This window comes from Colius striatus, chromosome 22, assembly GCF_028858725.1.
Source record: "Colius striatus isolate bColStr4 chromosome 22, bColStr4.1.hap1, whole genome shotgun sequence".
Lineage (NCBI taxonomy): Eukaryota > Metazoa > Chordata > Aves > Coliiformes > Coliidae > Colius > Colius striatus.
Window position 1 is genome coordinate 4,498,511 of NC_084780.1, and position 20,504 is coordinate 4,519,014.

At 54.3% G+C, this 20,504-nt stretch overlaps 1 protein-coding gene across 11 annotated transcripts in view; it reads right to left on the minus strand.

Annotated features, from left to right (window-relative positions):
• NFASC (neurofascin) overlaps positions 1-20,504 on the minus strand; it is a 99,421-nt gene that overhangs the window by 51,493 nt on the left and 27,424 nt on the right. For 8 of the 11 annotated variants that reach the window (XM_062013321.1, XM_062013325.1, XM_062013319.1 and 5 more), the window contains 6 exons: positions 6,618-6,793; positions 3,599-3,616; positions 2,597-2,702; positions 2,219-2,415; positions 1,067-1,189; positions 713-883 (listed from right to left, as the gene is read on the minus strand). In XM_062013321.1, coding sequence (XP_061869305.1) covers positions 713-883; positions 1,067-1,189; positions 2,219-2,415; positions 2,597-2,702; positions 3,599-3,616; positions 6,618-6,711 — 709 coding nt within the window. In that variant the 5' untranslated portion in view covers positions 6,712-6,793. Of the gene's footprint in view, positions 1-712; positions 884-1,066; positions 1,190-1,662; positions 1,682-2,218; positions 2,416-2,596; positions 2,703-3,598; positions 3,617-6,617; positions 6,794-20,504 lie in introns of those variants that run through there. The other 3 variants (XM_062013326.1, XM_062013320.1, XM_062013324.1) reach the window with 3 other exon arrangements.

The following is a 20,504-nucleotide window of genomic DNA, read 5'->3' on the forward strand; positions in this document are numbered from 1 at the left end:
CCTTCCCAACAGCCTCACTTCTGGAGAAGAGGCTGCTGGTGGCTGGACCTGCTTGTGGAAAAGCTCTTCACATCTCCAGACAGAGCCACACATGCTCCTCTTGTCTCCCAGACCTTCACCCAGGTGGAACTGGGATTGCTGCTCATCTGGAGCATGTCTCCATGCTCAGACCCCAAAGGCTCAAGCAGTCCTGTCAGCATGTCCCAGAGCAAAGGAGCTAAACAGCAGCTCCTGCTCAGCAGGTAAACCCTGAGCACACACTCAGTCCCTCCCTGCAGCACCAGCACATAAACCTGAGCCTGGAGCAAACCAAAGCCATTGCCATCTGTTCAAATGAGAGAAAGACTTGATATTGTACCTTCCCCTAAAGATGGGGAAATGCCTCATCTGCCTTGAAATGCTTTCCAGTTTCTCCCAGACACACAGACTTGGTGATCCCTGCACCAAGCTGCCTCTGCAGCCCCACACCCAAGAAGCTCCAGCTGAGATGCTGGAGGGAAAGCAGCCACCCCTCCCTGCCAGGTTCTCCATCCACAGACCATCACTCCTCATCCAAACTGGGCCTTGCACTATCCTAAAGACAATGAATGAAGGAAGCTGCTCCTCTTCTTGGTAGGTCTGAAGGCTGTCAAGGACAGAAACAAGGTGTCTGGAAGGAAAACCCTTCCTGAGAGATGCCAAGGAAGACCTGAGCCATCCCCATGACACTTACTGGTTTTCACCTTGAGGGTGTAGGGGTTCTTCTGCTGGATGGTGTGGGTGAAGTGGAAGCGAGCATTGCAGCTGTAGTCAGTCTGGGCATCCTGCAGAATGACATTGGAGAAGTACAGGTCCCCATTCTGGCCCTGGGAGACACGCTTGTCCTGGTGGATGGGCTCCATGGCTGCAGGGGAGAAGAGGCACTCAGAGCAAGCCAGAGCCTCTCAGACAGCTGAGCAAAGGACAACCCCCCTCACTCAAACCATGTGTGGGTGTCTCCTGGCTCTGAACTGGCAGCAATGACCCTAAAGGTAGTTATTTGAAACCAACAGGGCTCAGGGGTGGGAAGGGGGTTGTCCTGACTCACAGCTGCTCATCCAGAAGATGACAGGAGAGGGCAGGCCAGGCGGTGGGTTGCACTGCAGGCTCAGAGGAGCACCTTCATCCACCTCTATCACATCCACCTTCTCCTTAGGCCACAGGGGAGACTCTGCCACAAGGAAAGACACCATGTGAGGAAGGAAAGAGGGTAACTTTGCAGCTCTCTCCCCACTGGACCTGTCCTGGTTTTGATGGAGTGGCCTCAAACTCCATTTCTAAGTGTGCAATCAGAGAATCATTTTGGTTGGAAAAGCCTCTAAAGCTGCTGCAGTCCCAGCCCTCCCCTCACCCTGCCCAGCACCACTGACCCCTCAGCACCTCAGCTCCAGGGCTCTGGGGTCCCTCCAGGGCTGGGCACTGCCCCAGCTCCCTGGGCAGCCTGGCACAGGGGCTCACACCCCTCTCAGGGAAATAGTTCTGCCTCAGCTCCAACCTCAACCTCCCCTGGGCCAACTGCAGCCCATTGCCTCTTGTCCTGTCATTCATTGCTGGGGAGCAGAGCCCGACCCCCAGCTCACCACAACCTCCTGCCAGGACGTTGCAGAGAGGGTCAGATCTCTTCTGAGCCTCCTCTTCCCTTACCTGGGCACATCAGGCCCAGGGGCTGGGTTGGCATGTGTGCTCCTGCCCTTCCTCCTGACAGACCTTCTCCCTCCTCTTCCCTCATCCAGCTCTTTGGCTTCCCTTTGAATCACAGAACCATTTCAGTTGTAAAAGCCCTTGAAGCTGCTGCAGTCCCAGCCCAGCACTGACCCCTGGCCCTCAGCACCTCAGCTCCATGGCTTTGGGATCCCTCCAGGGCTGGGCACTCCCCCAGCTCCCTGGGCAGCCTGGCACAGGGGCTCACACCCCTCTCAGGGAAACAGTTCTGCCTCAGCTCCAACCTCAACCTCCCCTGGGCCAACTGCAGCCCATTTCCTCTAGAAATGACCCAAAACTGCCTTAAAACCATACCAAATATTTCCAAGTTACAGCCACAACCCTCCCTCCTTCCTCCCAGTCCCGATACAGCCCCACGCAGGGGACAGACGACGTGAGCTGGGATGTTGGAGCACTGGATACCCTCCATGCCTCTCCCTGCAAATCATCCCTGCAAATCTCCATGCAAATCATCCCTGCTCTCAGGGCTGTCACTCACTGGAAACCTGGAGGTGGATTTTGCTGGAGAGGGCTGTGCCGTAGTCGTTGCGGGCGAAGCACTGGTACTCGCCCTCGTAGTCCTCCGGCCGCCCCCCGCTGTGGAAGTCGATGACCAAGGTCCCTGAGCGTCTCCTCATCGACACTTTGGGGTCTTTGGCCACGTTGAAGAACTTCCCGTTGCGTGTCCAGGAGAAGCTGCAGGTGCACAGGGAGAGGATGGGGTTTGTAACCCTGTGTTTGCCCAGCCACATCCCCCGTGCAAGCCAACAGCTGGAGTAGCTGGTGGTGTCAACAGCTCAGCTGGAGGGGAACTCCCCCAGAGACAGCTCTGAGGAGCTGAAGGAGCTCAGAGCTCCAGCACAACAGGAGCACTTACGTGGGAACAGGGTTCCCTTTGGCTTCACATTCAATGAAGATGTTATCCCTTGGGTCAACGATGTAATCCTTCACGGACTGCTTGGTGATTGTGGGGGGCTGAGGCACTGCAAAGCAAACCAAGAGCCTGTAAGGAAGGTTGTGCAAAGAGGGTGAATCCCTCATTTATCATCCTGCAGTAGATCCTGATGGCATTTCAGCTTCTTCCCCAAGCTGGACGTGCAATCTGTGGTTTAAAGCCCTTCAACACCTGAGATTACCGTGAGCTTCTGTAGGGGTGTGCTACCCATCACCCCTCAGACCACCAGCACTGCTCACACTCCCCTTTGGTACTGGGAAGCCCTTGTTTCTCACTTGATCTCACCCAGAAATGTCACAGTTACCTCTTCCTGCTACTGCAGGTTGTTTGAATCAGGCTGAAAGGCATCCTGGCTGGGAACCTCACAGAGAGGCTGCAGCTGGGACAGGGATCCAGAGAGCCACTGCAAGACATCTACAGGTACTCTCTATGCAAGAAAAGGCTCAAAAGCTCCCAGGTTTACCCCAAAGGGTGTTCAAAAGTGTTTACTCCACTGGTGTTCTGAAGGGCAGAGCTGGCAATGCTGCAAAGGTGGAGCTGAGCTTGGCACACGTGCCTGTGCAGGCAGAGGAGCCTGCTCTCCTCTGAGATGTGGCATTAGCAGTACCTCTGCAAAAACAGTATCTGCACCCCAAAACCACCACCTGGTTGCCAGACCTGCTCTACAGAAAGCCACAGAGCCCATGCAATCCTCCCAAGCTGCTCCAGCACCTCTCCCAGCCATGGCTGCCCATGCACAAGGATGGTTTGTCCTGACTCCAGCCACAGGATGAGCAAAGCCCCCCCTGTACCCCATGTGCCATGGAAAAGCCACCACAGCCCCCGCTGAGTGCAACCCCCTGCTCAGTGCAGACCCTTCATGCTCTGTTTTGGCCATGCAGAAGGAATGGACACAGACACACAGATGTTGAGGGGAACACTTACATTCACTCTGAATATTTGCTGTTATTCCCAAAGTGTAAGCATAATGGGAAAGAAGAAAACAGGTTACTTGAAGAACAAACCAATGTAGGTCATGTGCACACACATAAACAGCTTGTGGTGAATTGTGGGGCTTTGCAAATGCTACACACAATCATTTTACAATCCAAGCATCTACCTACTGGCTGCCCACGTGGGAGAAGCTGCTGCTGAGTGGTCCTGTTAGCTGTCAGCTGCCTCTGCAGCAAGGGGTTTTAGGACAAAAGAAGGCTCAGGGGGTCTGGATGGGCTTCAGTGTACCTGCAAGGCATTGGTAGCCCCATGGTCCACTCACAGGAGTCCTCCTCATCCCCATGGCCAGGCTTACCCTGAACCCACCCAAACTTTGTCCTTCCAAGTCAAAGGCTAACATGTGCCTGATAAACCCTTTGCTGGCTATTTAGGTGATGCTCAGACTCAGAGAAGGTGCCTGTAATAGAGGGAGATACATATATCCTGTTCCTAGGACAAGGGCAGGCAGGATTTTATCCAAAGAAGAAAACTGGTTAGGGTTGGAGCAGGGAAAGAACACCCAGGCAAGTTTAAAGAGTGAGCACACTGCAGCTGCCCCTGACACTGGTCAGTGAGGGCTGTCCCTCTGCCATGAGGACACCCACAGGCTCTGCCCTGTCTGCCCTCTTCAAGCTGCTTCTGCCCTGAAAACAGAAGGTTCAGGGAGCAAAAAGCCTCCCTGGGGAAACCTGTCACCCCTGAGGAGCATCAGCAAGGGTAACTGGGTGCCAACCAGCACCTCAAGCCCCTGAGACTGGTGAGGGGGTTCCCAGCAGAGCTCCCACCCAGCACTGGAGGAAGGAGCTGATCTCCATGCAGGAGGAAGGACCTTCCCAGCCAGTGCCATGTGGAGCATGGAGCTTCTGCACTCCCAGAGCCTGTGATTTGGGCCGTGGTTTAGTGGTGGGCTTGGCAGAGTGGAGTTAGTCATTGGACTTGATGATTTTAAAGGTATTTTCTGACCCAAATGATTCTGTGGTTCCATGCTTGGCAGGTTTATCAGCCCTGCACAGAGCAGGAGCAGCTGGGGCTCTTCACAGACCACCCTGTCAAACCTGCAGCAGTTGTTGGACTGCAGGTGATGCTTTCATCAGCTCAGGCTCTCAGATGAGCAAGGAGTGGGTGAGTCCTCATTCCCAGTGGCTTAAACAGGAGCTGAAAGCAAACCCTTGATGGCTCAGAAGGTTGAGAGGGAAGTAAAACAAGGCTGATCCTTCATGTGTTGAAAAGAGCTACAGGAAGGTGGGAAGGGTTGGATGCTGGGGATGGGCATCAGCAGCACCCCTGACCCTCAGCAGGGCTTGGGGATGCTCCTCACTCCCCTGCCCCTGGCACTGCTGTGCCCAACTGCCTCCAGGCACCTTATTTACAAATCTCTGCCTCATGCAAGGGGCCTGTTCAGGAAAGGGTGACAAAAAGATGCTCTGAGTCCCAATCCCCATTTCCCTCCCAGCACTGGAGGGGACGATGCTCTCCCACAGCTCATCTCTGAGCAGGGAGGAGGAGGCAAGAGAAATGGTGAGCTGCTGAGGAGCAGAGAGCTGCTGCAGGCTGCCTTGAGCATCTCTCCACCAGCTGTCAGCATTTCTCTTACTTTTCTAACGTCACAGAGACAAAATTACTCCTTTCCTGACGCAAAGCACAAGAAATGGCAGAAGGCAGCTGTTTGCAGACCCCAATCCAGTTTCCCCCCAACTGCACTGGTTCCCTGCTTCCTTAGCTGCATTCTGCAATGTTACAGATGCTGACAAAGCCAGGCCTGAAGGAACCATTGAGCTGTGTGCATCAGATTCCCCTTGCTGAGAACAAGAGTGCCCTGGGTGGGTTTCAGTGCTGAGCCCACAGGAACAGGTATTTTCATCCACACTCATCTGGAATGGAGCAGAGCAGGGACTTGAGTCTGGGAACCCCTCTTTATGCTTCCATGTATTTATCCCCCTCTGTAAATGAGAGCTTCCCCACCCTTTCCCTTCAGTCCCTTTCAGCCAGAAGCCATTGCCTTGAGTCTTTCCTTCCCATTTCACTGCCCAGCATCAGGGCTCAGATGAGGTACCACAGCTACAACCAGCACACCCAGGACTCCACAGAGCACAACAAGGCTTCAAATTCCTCCTCTCCAGCCCAACCCTGGTACTTGAGCCTCAGTTCAGAGCCCAGCAAAAAGCTGGGCTGGCTCTGCCAATGCTTGCTGGAGGATTTCTGTGCATTGCATCGTTGGAAGCAGTTCCCTGCAGCAATGGGCTGATTCTTACTAACAGCTGCTCCAGGAGGAAGCTGGGACACAAAGAAGTTATGAAACTGGTTTCCAGAGCACTGGCTGAGCCCCTCCCAGCATAAACCCCCATCTCAAGTGCACTCAAGTCGTGCATTTCCCACGTGATGGCCTGGAGATGCCCATTCAGCAGAACCATCAGCCCATGTCCCCCCTTTCCTCCTTGCTCCCTATCCCCCAGCTCTTCTGCTTCTGAATAAAACATCACTCCCAGCTCACAATTAACCCAAAAGTCTCAACAGAGAGAAAAATCCCATTGCTCTGCAGGACCTGCCTGGGTCTACACTGCCCTCAAGGTCCTGGGTGTCAGGTCGTGGTGGCATCTGCCAGATAAGACTGGCAACGAGCTCACATCCTCCACAACTGGGCATCCCAAAGCCATCCCTTGTGCTTTGTGACACCACATGTCCTGGGATGCTCCATTTAAATCACCAGCCTAAGGGTTTGCCAGCTTGGCTTGGGTGCTCTGTCCCATTTTGTTATGTGGTTTAGAGCCCTCTGCTCAGCTTTTGTGACAGAGGGACTAAACCTGAGAGTGACTTAGGTGACTTTCCAAGAGGTGTGTGGTTTACAAAGGCAACCATCCCCAAACAAACAACAGCAGAGAGGACCTTAGGCTGGACCAGGGAAGCCACATCCTCCCTCTACCCCCTTGAGCACTTCAGAGGGAGTTTTGAAGAGGGATAAACTGCAACTTACAATCCAGAGGGACTTCGATGGTGCTGACGAGGTGGTGAAGGCAGAGAGCAAATGCTATTCCTGCACAGGTCAGGTGCTGTCTTTGCATGACCATTTTGGAGGCCTGGGCAGCCTTAGAGCCTGGGTTGGGTCCCCTGAGGTGAGCAGACGAGTGGCACGTGCAGACAGATCCTCAGCTGCAAAAAGAGCACAAAGCCAGCAGTCACTGAGCTGCCCACAGCTCCATTTCCATCACCTCCCTTCTGGTAACTGTGCAGAGTGTTTGCAACCCAGAAATACTTGTGCAGAGGGATGGGGGTGTCATCAATAGTGCTAGAAATGAGTTTCCAGGCTTTGCTGAGAGAGCTATGAGCCCTTGGTCACTGTCCTCCCAGCCCCTGGTCACTGTCCTCCCAGCCCCTGGTCACTGTCCTCCCAACCCCTGGTCACTGTCCTCCCAGCCCCTGGGTGGTTCTGCTGGCAGAAAAATCAGCCTTAGGAGGTTATTTGTGCTTAAACCCTGGGAGAAGCTCATGGATGGAAGGAGAAGGCTCATGTTCTCCTCTGGGACTGATGGAAAGTTGCTCAGAGCATGTGAATGTGAAAGCAGAGAACAGTCCCCATAAGACAAAGCATAAAGAATGATTTGCTGCTTAAAATAATCACAGTAATGGTTCTGTTTCATAGTCAAGGAATCCCCAGCAGACAGCCTCTGACAGGGCACTGGGAGGAGCTCTGCCTCCACTTGCAGCCCACCCATAGCAAGGGGATGAGCTCTAGAGACTGTCTCCTGTACCAAGAGCCTGTCACCAACCTGGCACAGCTCTAGCAGGAGTCAGGGTATGGTGGGACCTTTCCCAGCCGGGTTGCAGCTGCTTCCCTCCCCAGATGGTCCCTGGTGCCAGATGCACAGCACACTGCTGGGCTCCCAAAGGCACCCATCCAAACCTCCTGGGGACTGTCTGGTTTGCATTTTCCATACCCATGTCTTTTATTCTGCTGCTAATACACCCCCAGGCTAAAGGCAGAGCAAAAACAAGAGCAAAAAAGTCTATACAATAAAAGTGCCCTTAGAAAGGCTGCTGTGGTGCAGAGGTTGCATCAGGGCTGAGTTACAACTCTCTGTAATAGAGTTATAAAAAGGACATGAGCCATGCACACAGCTCTCTGGGCTAACAGCAAAAATAATGCCAGGGCAGCAAAGAGTGGAAAATCCCCAGCCCTGCTCTGTTCCTGCACAGGCTTCCACCAAGGTGGGCTGTCTGCAGGCAGGGGAGTGAAGCAGAGAGGCCATTTGGCAAGCAAGGAGCACCCTTCTTCATGAAATATAAATCACTAGCCACAGCTTTTGGATGCTACAACTCCCCCCCACCACCCTTCAGCTGTTCCCCAGCCTAGGGCTGAGCGAGTGCAGGAGGGAGGGGAAACCCAACACAACAGACAAAACCCAGCCAGGGGCTCTGGGTACAGCCAGGAAAGCTGCTGGGGAGCGAGGAGCAGATGTCACAGCAAATCACCAGCCCTGACACATGGCCCAGGATGCTCTCAATCCCAAACAGGCTCAAACCCAGCACAGGACAACTTTTAAAGGCACTTTTCCCCTTATGGGGAGCAAGATGTGTGTGATGGTTTCTCCACTCAGCCTTCCTTGGGTGGGATTGGGGGCTCCAGGTCCTCGTCTTGGGCTCAAACCTGAAGGAACTTACTGTCCCAGTGTGTCCCAGTTACACCAGGTGACAGATTGTTGCTTGGGAAGGGGCTTGGAGGGGAGGGGAGTGTTGCTTTCATCTTTTTTCCTTTGCCTGTTCAAAGGATTTTCTGATCCAGCTGCTGCAATAAAAATAGTTGAAGGACACAATAATTACAGGACTGGGCCAGTAATTAAAGTCATGTCCAGGCCTTCCTCAGTCCTGTGATCAGGGCAGGCTGAACAAAGCTTTTCAAATCACTTCTTTAGCTCTCTGTCTAAGGGAAGATATCACTTTGATCTGTGGCCTTCATGTCTGGTTCATTCCTCCAGTTACAGCTTAAAATGAGTAATGGATCAGCTGGTTTTATACCTTTCTGTTCCTGACTTAGAGCTGAATCAGCCAGTGCTGCAAGTGGAGGTTTAGCAAGGGCAAGATCTCCAGTGTCCTTACTATACTCACATACTGATGCTCCACATCACTGTCACAGAGTGCCTTCAAGCCCTCTTTGTCCACAGATGTAGTACAGGAGGGAAGGGGCAGGACAGTGGGGATTTAACCAGCACACAGCTCTACATGCTGCCTGGAAAGCAAAGAAGGGGTTGGGGTTCTTGAGATTGGGTGCAAGACAGTGTAGAAGAAAAAGGTTGTGACATGAAGGAGTAAGTTCCTGGCACAGATGCTTGGGAGATGCTGGGGAGTCCAGTTCTGGGCTCCTCAGTTCAGGAGAAGACAAGGAACTGCTGGAGAGAGGCCAGTGCAGGGCCAGCAAGATGCTGAGGGGATGGAGCATCTTCCTTGTGAGGAAAGGCTGTGGGACCTGGGGCTGTTCAGCCTGGAGAAGGCTGAGTGGGGATCCCATGCTGATCAGTACCTAAAGGGTGGGTGTCAGGAGGATGGGGCCACACTTGTTTCTGTGGTGCCCAGTGCCAGGACAAGAGGTGATGGACACCAGCTGGTACATAAGTTCCACTGGCACAGGAGGAGAAAGTCCTTTGGTGCTGAGGGGAGGGAGCCCTGGCCCAGGCTGCCCAGGGAGGGTGTGGAGGCTCCTGCTCAGGAGGTTTCCAACCCCACTGGACATGTTCCTGTGCCCCCTGAGCCAGGGGAACCTGCTTTAGCATGGGCTGGGGCTGGAGCAGCTCTGCAGGGCCCTTCCAGCCCCCACCATGCTGGGATTCTGAGATATTTTAGCATGCAAGCATTTGGCATTAAATGGGAGCACAGAGAGGGCTGAGCCCAAGCACTGACACACACAGAGCAGATCCTGCCTATCATCACATGCTCTGGGACAGCAAAGGTAAGGGCTGTACATGCCAGCAAGAGAAGAAATTGCAAACAACCTTTGAGCTGCCCAAGGCAGCAGGAAGGATCCAGCAGCTCTGCACTGCAACTGTGGGCAGAGCTACATGGGAATGATCCGGGTGCCTCCAGTGCCAGGGGATCCAGCACAGGTGACCACAGGTCCATGAGGAGAGGCACCAACCATGAGCAAATAATAAACCCCTTATCAGAGCACCCAGAAGATGCATCCTTGCCTTCAGGAGAGCGAATGCTGGGCCTTTCCAGGGCCCCTTTGTCTCGGGGCAGATGTGGGTGCGACTGAAGCGGCCGTGCCCGTGTGTGTAGGTGGGTGCTGGGCACAGGCAGTGCCATGAGAACACAGCTCACATTGTCAGGGCTGCTCCTTGCCTGGGGACAGGGACATCTCCCCAGCACTGAGGGCTGGGGCTGTGTTAGGGGCATTCTCTGGGGATGCTGATGTCTGATGTGCTCATCTGCTTCCGAGCTGAGACTCAACCCAACGTGGCCCATGCAAAGGGGCAGATGAGATCTATTCTCCCCAGGCTTGGTTTCTTATTCATTGCTCCCGGCCCTGTTGTGCAACACAGAAAAGATCTGACTCCTGCCCATTAAGCAGAACAAGCCCTTCAACCTCCTGTCTGCAGCTGCCTAATGAGATGGGCAGAGAGGTGGGAGCTGGAAGGGTCAAGTCTGGGGATGTTCAGGAAGCCTCTGAGCTGGCTGGACCCAAACTCAATCTGCAGTGCTCAGTAAAAACACAACACAGAGCAAAACCTCATGTGAGTAGTTGCAAGACTGTGATGCCATCAAAGACAAATTTACTCCTCCAGCACTGAGCCTGCACCCAAACACCACCAAAAGCCACATCCCTGCTCCACTTTCCTCCAGCTACAGGCAGACAGCAACGAGCCACACTCAGATGTTTTTTCCCCCAAATACTTCCCCAGAGATCAGAAATGTTTTTCAGACTTGGTGCTTTTCATTCCCCCCTGACCTATTGCAACATCACTTATCATGAACTGTTAGTCTGAGTTGGAAAACACACCCCAGACCTTGGCCCCAGACCTTCTAGATGCAGCACATCCTTGGTAAATACATTTTCCTCTGGATAAAAGCAGGAGCAACCCCAGGACAGGATCTTTAAAACCAGAAACTGTTCCTTTGGGCAAAATCCAACCCAATATCCACAGGGCATATCTGAAATCAAGAGGTGGAGGTGCAACCTTAACTCTGCTCTGTTCAGAGCCTCCCTCCTCTCTCTGGACAGGCACTGAAAAGCATCAAATGCCAGAAAGAGAAGAAAGGAGCAGGCATGTGGTGAATGGGATGTCACTGACATGATACCTGGCCCATATGTTGTTACAGGGTCAGTGCTCTGCTCCATGTTTCACACTCTCAAGTGTCTTCTTGTGCACAGACACCACTCACATCCCAATAATTAAACCAGAAGAACACACACCAGCACTTTGTAGGGCACTCAAATTCTGCAGGGAAAGGGGGAAAAATAACAACAATCAGCTTTTATAATTCCTCCAGGTCCTTTCTGCAGCTCTGAAGGGCCCTGCTGCAGCATCCTGAGTGCTGTGGAAGGGTTTCCCTGCAGGCACTGCCTCTTCTCTTCACAGCTCCCTGGGGCTGCCAGGCCAGCACAGCGAGCTGTGTACCAGCCTGGCACTGCCACAAACCTGCACAGCCAGACAGAGCAGCTTTGGTTCTCTACTGCTGCAAGATCACATTGATTTAACACGTACTTTGCTTCCTCCCTGCCTTGAGATGGGGCAAATCGCTCCTTTCCACAGATGGTGGGGAGCTGTGCTGGTGAATTCTCCTGTCCCAGCCCCAGAGCATCCCTGCTCTCCCCAACACCAGTGAGCCAGAGCTCCCATCTGCTCAGCACCAACAGTTTCATAGAATCATAGAATTGTTTTGGTTGGAGAAGCCCCTGAAGCTGCTGCAGCCCCAGCCCTGCCCTCACCCTGCCCAGCACCACTAAGCCCTGGCCCTCAGCACCTCAGCTCCATGGCTTTGGGATCCCTCCAGGGCTGGGCACTGCCCCAGCTCCCTGGGCAGCCTGGCACAGGGGCTCACACCCCTCTCAGGGAAACAGTTCTGCCTCAGCTCCAGCCTCAACCTCCCCTGGGCCAACTGCAGCCCATTGCCTCTTGTCCTGTCATTCATTGCTGGGGAGCAGAGCCCGACCCCCAGCTCCCTGCAGCCTCCTGGCAGGGAGTGTCAGAGAGTGCTGCTGGCTGCCCTCAGCCTCCTCTTCTCCAGGCTCAACACCCCCATTCCCTCAGCCCCTCCCCAGCCCCTTGTGCTCCAGCCCCTTCCCCAGCTCTGTGCCCGGCTCTGGCCACGCTGCAGCCCCTCAGTGTCCCTGTGGCAGTGAGTGAGGGGCCCAGCACTGACACAGCCCTGGAGCTGCAGCCTCCCCAGGGCCCAGCACAGGGGACAATCCCTGCCCTGCTCCTGCTGCCACCCCAGTGCTGATGCCAGCCAGGATGCCCTTTGCTTCTTGCCCCCCTGGGCACAGTGCAGGACCTGGCACTTGTCCTTATTAAACTCCATACAACTGGCCTCAGCCAGTGGGATCTGCTGGCTTGGGTTGGCAAAGCCAGGAGAGATGTGAAAGGGGAATTTGCCAGTCACAGACTCCCTCTGCCAGCAGAAAGCAGCTGGCTGAGGCTGCTGACGTGCTCCTCTCATCAGCAGAACATGAACCACACGCCGTGGAATCCTCATGGCTTCACAGCACTGGAGGGCAAATCATACCTGAACATATCTGCTCTTGCTGCAGAGATGCAACCATCAGTGAAAAGCCTCTCTAACCTAAGGCAGCAGAAGCCAAGACCCCCATCATCCCCCTCAGACTCATTTGACCAAATCTTGGCTCTTTGTCCTATTACCTAAAACCACAAGCCAGGGGATGTCCAGCCCCAACCCTGCTGCCCTTCATCCTGCCCTGGGGAAGCCTGGCATGCTGACTTGAGCCTGAGGCCTTTCCCACACTGCACAAATAACACCAGGGAAGGGCTGATATTCATTTCCTTCTCAACAACTTAATGAAAGGAGACCTTCCTGAATAATGATGGAAACAAATCCCTTCCCTGCAGCCCTCTTGGAGGCAGATGGGGGGCTGCAGAGCAGCCACAGGAATGGGAAGCCAGGGAAATCTCTGGTTGAAGTTAAATAACATGAAATAATTCCACAATGAAGGATTGGTTTGAATCAGCTCGTTAGGTCCAGCAGGATGCTTTCAGGAGCAATTAGCCATTTATCCTTATTTATGGTTGCAAGAGGAACAGTAAAGCTCAGGCAGCTAGTGCTCCCCAGAAGATTCCTACAGCAGCATTTAATGCATTTCAGCCACTTAATTAGTGCTGATTGAACAGCACAGAGCAATGTTGCCACAAAGAGAAAACCCTTTTGGTTTCAGATAATGAAAAACATTGACTTAGAGGGAATAGATGGATGTGATTCCCTAACAATGACTAAAGGCTTCATTTTGCTCCTGCTCCATTCACGTTCTCCATGGCCTTCCCCTCCCTGTACCCATCAAGTGGGTGTCTAGGTTAATGTCTGCCAGGCCATGAATCTTTTGTTTGGCAGTGATGGGTCATTCTGTCACACCTGGTAAAAGCCACCATGCAGGTGCCAACCCATCAGAGGAACCCTCCTGGATGAGCTCCTGTGTGCCCTGCTCTAGGTGGTGCTGCTCTGGCAGTGGGGTTGCACTGGATGAGCTTTCCAGGTCCTTTCCAACCCTTGAGATTCTGTGAGAATCCCTGTCAGGAACCACACAGGGAGCCAAGACCCACCCTGCAACACAAAGCTTGTGCAGTATGGACAGCCCCATCCTCACACCTCCTCATTTCCCCCACTGTGTATGGACACACACCTCTAAACCATGTCCCTACAGCCACATCCCCCAAGAGGCACCAGGAGCCTTTCACAGCAAATGGTGCATCACAGCACACAAGTCAGTGGAAAGAAGGAAAGAAGTGATCCTGAAGAAGCAAAGAAACAAGCATCACAAAGGCAAGCTGTGAGTGTTTGGTGTTTCCAGCTCGAGGGATGGATGGTGCCCGTGGCTGGGGAGGGCAGCGCTTCCCGCTGCTGCTGCTGGGAGGAGAGACAAGGGCTTTGTGTCTGCTCCTGAGGCTGGACATGGCTTTCACAATTGTTCTGTCAAACAACTGCGAGAGCAAACACCAGCAAATTCATTTGCATCTCATCTGTTCCTCCTTAAAAAAGAATCCCAGAATCCCAGCATGGGGGGGGCTGGAAAGGACCTTGAGAGATGCTCCAGCCCAGCCCCTGCTCCAGCAGCTTCCCCTGGCTCAGGGGCACAGGAACGTGTCCAGGTGGGGTTGGAAACCTCCTGAGGAGCCCCCACACCCTCCCTGGGCAGCCTGGGCCAGGGCTCCCTCCCCTCAGCAGGGAAAGAGTTTCTCCTTGTGTTTAAATGGAACTTTGTGTTCCAGCTTCATCCCATCAGCCCTTGTCCTGTCACTGGATACAACACAAACAAGTGCTGCCCCAACCTCCTGACACCCACCAGTGAGATATTTGTAACTATTAATGAGCTCCCCTCTCAGTCTCCTCCAGGCTGAACAGCCCCAGGTCCCACAGCCTTTCCTCACAAGGAAGATGCTCCATCCCCTCAGCATCTTGCTGGCCCTGCACTGGCCTCTCTCCAGCAGTTCCCTGTCCCTCTGCAGCTGGGGAGCCCAGAACTGGCCCCAGGACTCCAGATGAGGCCTCAGCAGATGTGGCAGAGCAGAGGGGGAGCAGAACCTCCCTCGACCTGCTGCCCACACTCTTCCTGATGCCCCCAGGACACCATTGGCTTCTTGGCTAAGATTCCTGACAGCCCACTGTCTCTCAACAATCCCCTTCTACACCTGCTGTAACCCCCAAGGACTCTCCAGACACATCTTTGCTCCTGTCCTCTGACAAAAGGACATTGCTCAGAACCTGACCTGCAGCAGCAGAGCTTTGCAAGGACAGGCACCTCTGACACCATCCCTGCCAACCCTCCACAAAACCTCCAGGTGAAGCAATTTGCTTGGGAAAGCTGCCCATAGCCTCCTCCCATTGCATGTTCAGCACATCTTTCAGGAGCACACCCCCAGGCTGTTCCTCACAGCCCCTGCCTTCTTGTCTCACTCCTCCACGGGATTTTTGCCATGTGCTGCATTTTCCTTTCACTCCCAGGAACTCTCCTGCCTCACATGTGGGTGAGTTTTCAAGCCTGAGCTCCACAGGCTGTGTGCATTTGGAAAGAACCAAAGGGAACAAACAAGCATTGAGAGAAAGCACTGTGGCATCCCCCAGGACAAGGATTGGCTTCCTAAAGTCACCCACCAGCACAAGAGCCACAGCAGCATCCCTCTGACTCTGCAGAGGGCAACACATGGGAAGTGGGAACAAATCTGTCAATCCTTTGAGCTTTAGAGCTGCTGCTGGCAGTAAGGAGATCAGACTTCAGCTTGTCCCCACAGCTCTCTGCTGACAGCTCACTCAGCCTACCTCCTGCAGCACTCAGGGGTCAGGACCAGCTGCAGCCAGGCTGCAATGCCAGGGATAGGTGAAAAACACAGAAGGAAGGGGATGGGGGAGGAAGGGAGAAGGGAGAAAGAGGATTGGGGAGGAAAGGGAGGGGGGAGAGGGGAGGGAAGGGATGGGGAGGAAGGGGATTGGGGAGGAAAGGGAGAGGGGAGAGGGGAGAAAGGGGAGAAAGGGGAGAGGGGAGGAAGGAGGGGAGAGGGGATGGGGAGGAAGGGGAGGGAGGGGAGAAGGGGAGGAGGGGGAGGAAAGGGGAGAGGGGAGGAAGGGGAGGGAAGGGAAAGGGAGAAGGGAGAGGGATGGGGAGGAAGGAGAGAAGGGGAAAAGGGATTGGGAGGAAGAGGATGGGGAGGAAGGGGATGGGAAGGAGGAAGGGAATGGGGAAGGAGGAAGGGGATGGGGAAGGAGGAAGGGGATGGGGAAGGAGGAAGGGGATGGGAGAGGAAAGAGAGAGGGGAGAGAAGAAGATGGGGAGGGATGGGGAGGAAGGGGATGGTTGAGGAAGGGGATGGGGAGAAAGGGGAGAAAGGGGATGGGGGAAGAAAGGGAGAGGGGAGAAAGGGGATTGGGGATTGGGGAGGAAGAGGATGGGGAGGAGGAAGGGGATGGGGAGGAGGAAGGGGATGGGGAGGAGGAAGGGGATGGGAGAGGAAAGAGAGAGGGGAGAGAAGAGGATGGGGGAGGAAGGGGAGAAAGAGGATGAGAAGGAAGGGGATGGGAAGGAAGGGAGAAAGGAGATGGGGAGGAAGGGGAAGGAGGAAGGAAGGGAGAAGGGAGGAAGGGGATAATTGCACTCGCTGCTATTCAGAGCTGTGGCTGCATTCTGCAGTGTTGGAGTGCAGACAGTGGTTATGCTGTCAGGAGGGAAATCATTCCCTGGCAGAGCTCTGTATCACTCCTGAGAGCTCGGGTAACTCCAGGGCCAGACTCTTCATCCATCACCGTCACATCTCGGCACCACAGACATGGGAATTCATTTATCCCCCTGTGCTCCTGGTGATGGTAAGGAAATAACTGGCCTTCTATTGCACAGAAGGACTCAAAGTCCAGGGAGGTTAAGTGTTACCCCAAGGTCAGACAAAAGATAGAGCATGAGGAGGAAATGAGCTGAGATCACCAGAGCCCTCAGTTTAATCACAAAATACCATTTGACCTTTACAGACTGGTCATGGCTGGGGGTGGGGGGGAGGAAAAAGAAAGGAAAAGCATGAAACTTTCCATGGAAGATGCTGCTGTGGCCTCCAGCAGCCAGCACATCACCCCCAGAGCTGTGTCACAGCCCCATGGCAGCTGGGAACTGGCCCCACGACAGCTGCCAGAGCCACCCTGGGGACTGGCAGGCCAGCAGGTCACCCTGGCCCCACTAATCAGCTTCTCACCCTCCTGGGGAGCTGCTTATTGCTGCATCTTTGTACCAGCAACAGTGAGGAAGGGGAAAAAAATCTGCCAATCATTGGAGTTATCCTTGGTAGACAACAAAGGGGCTGCAGAGCATCGCTTCAGCACGGGCTGGATCTTGGATGATGTTTAAGGAACAAGGGGTGGGTGACAGCTGGGTGCCAAAGCTGTCATTTCATTTGTACTTGTCACTTTGGGGGTGGGGGGAAAGCCTTTAACAACTCTCCTGTTGCAACCTGTCTGGGGAAAGACACAGTTATTGACTCAGTGGGGATGTTTTGTTTAAGAGGGACAAGAAAGGGAAGTGGTGTGGGGGGGGAAAATGGATTAAAAAGGAAACAAAAAGGTACAGGGTGGAAAGTTTCTCAGTGAGAAGCTTTAAGGAGCAGTTTTAGGGCACAGGACACACTGGTGACACCTCAGTGATGACACCTAATTCAGTGCTGCACTGTCCCTGCACTGGCAGTGGGTGATACCAAAGAAGATCCAGGAGCTTCCCCCAATCACCATTTCCACACCAAAGCAAAAGCCCCAAGAGCCAGAGCCCAAAGTGGTGCTTGTGAGGAACTCTGGGGCATCATAGAATCACAGCATGGTGGGGGTTGGGAGGGACCTGCAGAGCTCATCCAGCCCAACCTCCCTGCAGAAGCAGCTCCCACCTAGGTCAGGTCACACAGGAATGTGTCCAGGTGGGTCTTGAAGAGCTCTAAGAAGGAGCCTCCACACCCTCCCTGGGCAGCCTGGGCCAGGGCTCCCTCATCTCACACTGAAATGGTTTTACCTCATGTTTAAATGGAAGCTTTTGTGTTCCAGCTTCATCCCATCACCCCTTGTCCTGTTGGGATGCCCCAACTTGTGCAGTTCCTGATGGAGCAGCACCCACACTCACAGCCAACCCCAACAGAAGGGTTGCCAACCTGCTGGCAGGGTCAAGAGAGGTGGGGACAACAGGGCACCCATTCCCTACCCTCCCAGCAAAGCTCCTTTCAAGGCCCTTCATCCCATGCTGCTCAGAGCAACAGTGCAGAGCCAGTCTGCAAACTGCTCATGTCTGCCCCTGCTGTGGCCCTTGGCCACCCCTCCCCAGGGCCAGCAGCATCTGGCCCCTGGTGATTAGCCAAGTGCTAATCACACAGAATGGCAGCTATAAACAGCAACTGGAGGGCAGTTTGTACAGCAGTGGCTCTGGAAAAGCTGCCTGTCCCCTTGCAGCTCCCACACGAGTCTGCTGCTCACGACTCCAAGGAGGAGCAGGCAGAGATGAGCCTCTCTAGTAAAGATGATGGATGCAGCATCCAGAGAGAGGCAGGAACGTGTGTAGAATCACACAATCACAGCATGGTTGGGGTTGGGAGGGACCTCTAAAGATCATCCAGTCCAACTCCCCTGCAGAAGCAGCTCCCACCTAGATCAGGTCCCACAGGAATGTGTCCAGGTACTTCTCTGATTGCACAGGTCTGGCTTGAATTCATGAAAGGCACCATCTCTTGCTCCCCTGCTTGTACATTTGGTCATAACCTCCACCTCATCCACACCAGTGACACACCTTGAGGTGCCCAGAGGGCTGGCTGTGGTGATGGGCACACTTCAGGCAGAGCATCCCAGAGCTGACCTCCCAATGCCTCACACCACAGCCCTGGCTCTGCAAGGCAGCCTCCAGCTCCCAACCCTGCACAGAGCATCAGGCACCACTTATCCCAGCAGCAGTTCCCTCCTCTGACTGCTTCTCATTGATGACAGCAAACATCAGTGACCCAGGCAGGGGCTGTGGCTCAGCTCACGTCTCAGAGGAGGCAGCAGCGAGGGTTCAATGGCTGTGACCTGCTTGAGCCTCCCAGATGCAGTCAAGCCCCAAGGATGGAGGAGACCACAGGCTGTCCCCCCTCCTCCTGGGCTTTCCTTCAGCTCAAAAGGTCAGCAAGATGTCGAGTCAGCCTTTGGCCACAGGGAAGAAAAGTGTCCCACAAGGTCCCATGAACTGCAAGAGCTGCCCTGCTCCTGCCCAGCCTCTCCCCTGCCCATGCCAGGGGCCCTCCCAGTGCCCACAGCATCTCCCCCACCCAAACCACAATGAAATGGTGACTTATTCCACTTCTGCCCCTCACAGTGTGTGCCACAGGAGCTGCCCACCTTCTCCTGCCCACAGTGCCAGGCAGAGCAAGCTGCCCTGCTCAGCTGCACCCAGGGATGTGGCACATCTTGCCCCACAAGTCAAGGCCCTGACACTGCAGGAAAAGGGCTTGACCTGCAGCCTGTGGCTGCCCAGGGGTTTATCAAGCCCTTGGCTGCTCCTACATGAGGAAACCACTTTGGTAGCTAAACCAACTGGAGTATTTGTGCTTCTGTCTCACTTTACTGAGGTCCTGCTCACTTATCATCACTAAAGAGCATGGGATGAACCCTTCCACTACTCTCTGACACCCTCCCAGGGAACCCCAGTGCCCTGATGACTCTCTCTGACTGCCAGGAAAACTTGCTTTTGGCCTTGGCAGGACCCAGAGCTGTCCCCAGCATCCCTGAGAGCTCCTGTGCCCCTGCCCAGAGCCAGTCCCCAGTGCCCTGGGTTCAGAGGCTGGAGCAGTACTGCCATGAGTGAATCCAGGGACTGGGAGAGCCCTGCTCCTGCCTGCAAACACAGTCTGGTTCTTCCATGGGTTTTCCTTTCAAAGCAATCCACCAAGACTTTGTATTTAGCAGATGGAAACAACTGCATTAGCACAGGCTGCCCTTGGCTTCAGTAAGCTGAACTCTCCCTCCCCAGTGATTGCAGCAGCACAATTAGAAGGAAAGGGACCACTTCTGGGTTTGGGGGTTGCAAAGCAGGCAGTGGCTGCTCTAGGGCAGCTGTCCTGAAGCTGTGCAGCAGAGGGGCTGGGCTGGGGACACAGCTCAGCTCTTTGAGAGCCACTCACAGCTGCTCAGGGCACACTGAATGGCTGCAGTGATGCCAGTGCTGAGCCTTCCCTGCTGCAGATTACAGTGTTCAAAGGTGAAGGACTGGAGCACAAAAAGCTTTCATTGCCATGGGTGGTGTAAGCCCCAAAGAGCTGGGACAAGAACTACCAAGAGGAACAAGGAGGGTTTTGCCCCTGAGAATGGGAGATAGGAATGGCACCAAGGGCTGCAACCAGCTCTGGGACAAGTCCTTCTGTGCCTCCTCAGAGGGCTCAAGAACAAAGCAGGACTGTGCAGCCACCCACCCACACAGGAATGCACCTTTTGAGGAGCTGGAAATGCCACATTCCCAGTGGGAACACGGCACCACATGGGCTGCCCCTGCCCAGGAGAGATGCTGAGGTCTGTGGGCACCCACCCACTGCAACCCACAGGTATTTCCTCCAGTACACAGCCTCTGCTCCTCCTTCAGCCTCCCCCATCCTTTTGGCTGCTCTTAGCAATGCTGCAGACCTGTCCCCTTCAACCACCACCCCCAGCTGCCCCCACCTCTCCCCAGACACCATCTCCCTCCAGTCTGTAACTGGAGCAAACACATGGGTGTCACTGACAAGGCAGCAACATGCCTGCTGGTGATTAATCCTGTAAGTGAGCTGTATTTACAGAGCCCAGCTCTTCCCCAGAGCCTGGCTGAAGGCTCTCAAGCTGCTGTATCACCTTACAGCTCCTCACCATGTGCAGGCAGCTGCCAGACACCGTGTCCTCCAGCCACCTCTCCTCACACAGCTCTCCAGGAGCACAACCTTATGGTAGCCTCAGCCCAAACCCAGAGAGAAACCTCCCAAGAGGAGTCCCTGTAGGTAACTCAGCTGCTCTACCTTTCCCAGGCACAGCCTTGGAGCACATCTGGGTCCCATGTTGTGCAAAATGCCTTTGACATTTCATTTCAAAGCCCAGGGCACTTGGACAGCAGTGACAGAGCAAAGCAGCAGCCAATCTGACATTTCCCCCCTGAGCCAGCTGATGTACAGCCTTTAGATGAGATGACAGCACA